The sequence below is a fragment of the Perna viridis genome, chromosome 9 (genome assembly GCF_037379345.1).
Source record: "Perna viridis isolate PV_CMFRI_1.1 ecotype Kerala chromosome 9, ASM3737934v1, whole genome shotgun sequence".
NCBI lineage: Eukaryota > Metazoa > Mollusca > Bivalvia > Mytilida > Mytilidae > Perna > Perna viridis.
The window spans coordinates 21,051,125-21,056,397 of record NC_142453.1 but is presented as its reverse complement, the minus strand read 5'-3'; the positions used below and the strand labels follow the sequence as shown (position 1 = coordinate 21,056,397).

The 5,273-nt window shown below is 31.1% G+C and overlaps 1 protein-coding gene across 2 annotated transcripts; it reads left to right on the top strand.

The window, feature by feature from the left end:
• Positions 1-258: 258 nt before the first annotated feature.
• Positions 259-5,015, top strand: LOC148607291 (uncharacterized). 2 transcript variants are annotated; one of them, XM_088543918.1, is made up of 5 exons: positions 259-364; positions 796-966; positions 1,596-1,664; positions 1,936-2,172; positions 4,759-5,015. In XM_088543918.1, the coding sequence occupies exons 1-5, from the start codon at positions 301-303 to the stop codon at positions 4,995-4,997; spliced, it is 780 nt and encodes a 259-aa protein (XP_088400044.1). In that variant the 5' UTR covers positions 259-300; the 3' UTR covers positions 4,998-5,015. The 2 variants fall into 2 exon arrangements, with proteins under 2 accessions (XP_088400044.1, XP_088400043.1); XM_088543917.1 differs by having other exon boundaries at positions 796-975.
• The last annotated feature ends 258 nt before the right edge of the window (positions 5,016-5,273 follow it).

The following is a 5,273-nucleotide window of genomic DNA, read 5'->3' as shown; positions in this document are numbered from 1 at the left end:
CACCTGAATATAGATGAAATATTGCTGCTTGGGTGTTAAACCCAACAAATTCAATCAATCAATCAATCAATCATTATTTGTTCATCTACTTCTATGTTGAGTAGTGGTTAACTAGTGTTTCCAAACTGTGATTTTCATCAAACCATGTACGCCATGAAACCATATACCACAGCAGACTACTTCTTTGGTTGCTAATGCATGTTACCTACTAGTAGTTAGTTATTATTACGGAAACGGGGAAACAAGTTTACGTGACAAGACGCCCCAAACAGATAAAGCAAGTTTTGCGTAGTTTAAAACATGTTTAAAATCTACGCTTCTTTTTATCTTCGTCATTTTGCGGAAAAGATATTGTCAGTTTCAGGTAAATACGAATTACGTGGGTTTTCATGTTATTGTTAAAATGCCCATCTTGTAAAAGGAATGATCAAATAAATTCTAACATCTAAACTGTACAGGCAATAATGTTATTATTTGTTACTTAATTTACCAACTAATGATACTTACTACATTATCATATAACAATGTTGGTGGTATATTAGAATCACCTCGTCCATTCCTTCGTCTAATTTGCTGCAGCCAGCATTTTCGATTCCAAGGAGGTTTATTTCAAAACTGGTATGTGGTTTTATATAGATGTAGCATCGCAACAAGAGATTGTGGTACGTGACGATATCTTTCTGCAGGCGCAAAGGGTTGAGGCGGGCATACATGACGTGTTCAACTTTTTTGGTTTTCTTTAAGATTGTTTTTTTCAATGCAAAATATCATTATTAATACGACATGTTTTTATAGCAACACGAGATATGGTAATGATAACTGGAATTCTCATGGTTTTGTTGATGAGAGGTCTTGTAAACAGCAATGATTGTCCTAAATACAACTTATCGTCGTCTGACCAATTGTTGATTGACATGATTCAACATTACCTTTATTCTTCACGGAGAACAGAAGTCAAGGCACACAGTAATACCGGTATACTCATCAAATCTTGTTTTGAAAAGAGAAAAAAAGGATCTTTTATTCTTTATGAATTTATAACGAAAACGGCCCACACATAAATAACACATGGTAAAGTTGTTTGTTTGTATGTTTTAGTTTATTTTTTGTTTGTTTCATTGTTTAGTTGGTATCTAAGGGGGTTGTAAACAAACATACGATATTGAATAAGTAACGTTTATTGTGTTTAAAAGGTTTGAGCCAGGATTTGACCAATATATTTTTTCCTGGAATAAACAAAACTGTTCCCCAAGTTTTTTATTTTAAATTCCTTGCATTTCCATTTATTTGACATTTTAAACAATACAATTTTTTAGGTCGAACCGTGAAATTGAATATATGAATTTACTTTATTTCATGGAATATGTCGCAATTAGCACTTTTCCTTATATATTTGTGTACACAATTTGTAAAGTTTGCTAAATATAAATCAGTTCAAAAATTAACTAATCTAATTATTTGCTCTTAAAATATAATGAGACAGTTATTCAATGATAATACTTAAAATGATATTGCACACAAAATTGGCGGGAAAACTATGATTGCGTTGTTATGGTTACACATAAAAATATTATTTTTACCTAATTCTATATTAGGTTTTGGTACAGTGTATACTCGTTGGGGACGTAAAACCTGCCCGAGGTCAGCGGAACTCGTTTATACAGGTAGATGGATAGTTTAGATTGACTTATGATGTACCAAATACTGTAAGAAACCGCCGCATTCACAAGAAGAGAGAGGAATGGATACCATGAAGTCACAAAATGCGTTTGAGCTTGACAAAGAATATGATTCAATTTAACTCTTTTGTCCAAATACATTCAAGTAAAATCTCTGAATGAAAGCAAATCTAGTTTCCATTACTTGTTTCTTTTTTTACTCTTTGTTTTAGTTTATATGTCAGTGCTATTTGGTGAAGTTTTTTGTTTCTTTAAGGACAGGTTGGGGGCATGCAGCACAATGTTCAAGGTGGAGGGGTAAACAAGTTATGCCTACCGAATGACCCAGAGAATGGACAGGCCTATTCCTACAACAACGATGCATTGTATGGGTCAGAATATCAAATTCACGGCTCGTCAAAACCATCTGGACTATCCACGAGTTTATTTGATAAAGAAGTGCCATGTGCTGTTTGTCGACGTCCACAAGTGTCATCAATTATCATGATACCAGGTGTGGTTTATTATTCTCTATTCATTGTAAAAATGTCGTTGATCAAGAAGTTACAGTCCCTTTATGGGATAAACATCCCACTTGCCCCATTCCCCATTGCCACTTGCCCCATTCCCCTTAGCCCCATCCCCCATTGCCCCATCATCCATTGCCCAATACCCTATTCCCTATAGCCCCATTCCCCATCGCTCCATCCCCCCATTGCATCGACTTATTTCCCGTTGTCCAATGCATTTTCCTATTCAGAAAAGAAAAAAGTGAAGTAAATGTTTCAGAAAATACATATAATGCATTTGGATGTAGAAAGTTTTGTGCAATCAATATTGATTTTAGAATTTCGCCGGCGAGTTCGAGAATTACCCAAATCACGCGATATTTACATTGTTTACATGTATTATCGCCACTCCGGTCAAGCTGCATGAGAAATAATAATGCAAAATATTCTTAAAACTGTAGATATATGTATAAATTGTGAATAAATTTGATTTCGAAAATTATTCTTAAAAATGTTAAAATTGTCCAAATAAGATTTTTGTTCATTGTTGTTATACATATATTTCAAACCAAATTCTTGAAAATGAGGTATATTGTTTGGCAAATTAAATGAGTGTGAAAACTTCAAATTACCTTAATGGTCCTATATAATTGTTTAAAATGTTAAAATTGTTAAAATAAGCATCATATGTGTGGTTGTGATACATTTGTTTCAATCAAATGTCTCAAAAATGACATATTTCTTCAGATTGTAAGAAAGCAAACAATTGTAATTTCAGTATTGGTCCCGAATTATTGTTAAAAATATTTAAAATGCCAATATTTGTATACGGTTGGTTGTTGTGACAGTCATATTTCAGTCCAAAATCTTCAAAATGACATATTTTTGCAAAGTGTATGTGTGCAAACAATTTTAATATACCTATTAGTCTAAAATTATTGTAAAAAATGTTAAATTGTCTATATCATTATTATGGTGATGGCTGTGATGCATATATTTCAGACCAAATTGTTGAAAATGAGATATTTTTTTGCAAATTATATGAATGTGAACACTTAGAATATCCTTAATGGTCTTATATTATTGTTTAAAATGTTAAAATTTTCAAAAAAAAGTATCATGTGTGTGGCTTTGACTCATAAATTTCAATCAAATTTCTCAAAAATGACATATTTCTTCAAATTGTAAGGGTGCGAACAATTTTAATTTCAGTATTGGTCCCGAATTATTGTTAAAGTATTTAAAATTGCAATATTTGTATACGGTTGGTTGTTGTGACACTCATATTTCAGTCCAAAATCTTCAAAATGACATACTTTTGCAAAGTGTATGTGTGCGAACACTTTTAATATACCTATTAGTCTAAAATTATTGTAAAAAATGTTAAAATTGTCAATATCATTATTATGTTGATGTCCGTGATACATATATTTCAGACGAAATTCCTGTAAATGAGATATTTTGCAAATTAAAGGAGTGCGAACACTTGAAATTTCTTTTATGGTCTGATATTATCGTTTTGAACGTTAAAAGTATCAAAATAAGCATCATATGTTTGGCTGTGACATATTAATTTCAGTTGAATTACTCAAAAATGACATATTTCTTCAGATTGTAAGGGTGCGAACAGTATTAATTTCAATAATGGTCTAAAATTCTTGTATAAAATATTAAAAATGGCAATATTATTATCCTTTTCGAGGTTGCGAATAATGACATATTTCTGCAAATTAGGGAATCAGCGTTTTATTAATTTGTCAATATTAAAATCATACGAGTGTCTCTGACACAAAATCATTTCAGTATAAATTTTCAAAAATGATTTGCGTTTTGAAATCGTGTGAGCGCGAACATTTTCAATCTATAACGACCATAAATTAAATATTGTACAAATTTACTTCTGGTTAATATTTAAAAAAAAATGTCAATGAATAATGAACTGCGACACATGTAATAATTAAAAAAAATACTCTAAAACAAGCTTGTTTAAAAATAGAATTATGATAGGTACGTTGCTAGCGGAAAAAGGCAGCACAATTTGTTTGGTTGACCAATCAAAATTATTCCCTCGCTCCATTCCCATCGCCCTATTCATTTACCTCATTCACAATGCCACATTCCCCATTGCCCTATACCCCATAAAATGGGAAGTTTATCCCATACAGGTATTGTATGCAGTTTTATTTTTTAAAGTTTTTTTTGTTTTTGTTTTTGTTGGGTTTTTTTTGTTGTTTTTTGTTTTGTTTCGTTTTGTTTTTATTTTGTTTTGTTTTTTGTTTTTGTTTTTTTGTTTTGTGGCTTTGTATTCTGTTTCTGTAATTACACTGTGCATTTTATAAACTGTATTACAAATTATTTTATAAACAACCATTGTTGTTGTCTTGCATCCAACTTTACACATTCAACTTTAGAACATCAGTAATTACCGATTGTTAGATATTTTAATCACAATTGGGAATATTTAATAAAAACTGACTAATTATTTATCATTCGGTTTTCAAATTAACATTACTTTCCAGGGATAGTTTTGTATAAAGTATCTAAATAATCTATCGGCACTTTTTCGCAAGCAATTTGTTTAATTTTGACAGCTCGCAAGACATGTTATAGAGGCTGGAATATAGAATATAATGGATATTTGATGACGGAACACAAAACCCACTACAGAACCGATTATGCTTGCATTGACATGAATGCCGAACCACTAGACGATTCAAATGGAAATGAAGATGGTGTTCTGTTTTATCCAGTTCGGACAAAATGTGGAAGCCTGAGATGTCCTCCATATAAAAACGAAACTGAAGTTTATTGTGTAGTTTGTTCCAAATAAAGATTAATTTGTTCATAAGTGTAATTTGTTGTGTCTTATCATAGTTAAAACTACTTAAAATTAATATATGCACTTGTTACAGAACCTATCCTATTATGGACTTCATATCATCAGAGTGTCAACTTTGTTTTCTAAAGTTGAATGAATCGGAAAATAGTTCGATTAAAAAAAAAACAGCAAAAACAAAACAAAAAAACAAAACAAAACAAAAACAAACAAAAACAAAAACAAACAAAAACAAAACAAAACAAAAACATGATTTACGCATAAAACATG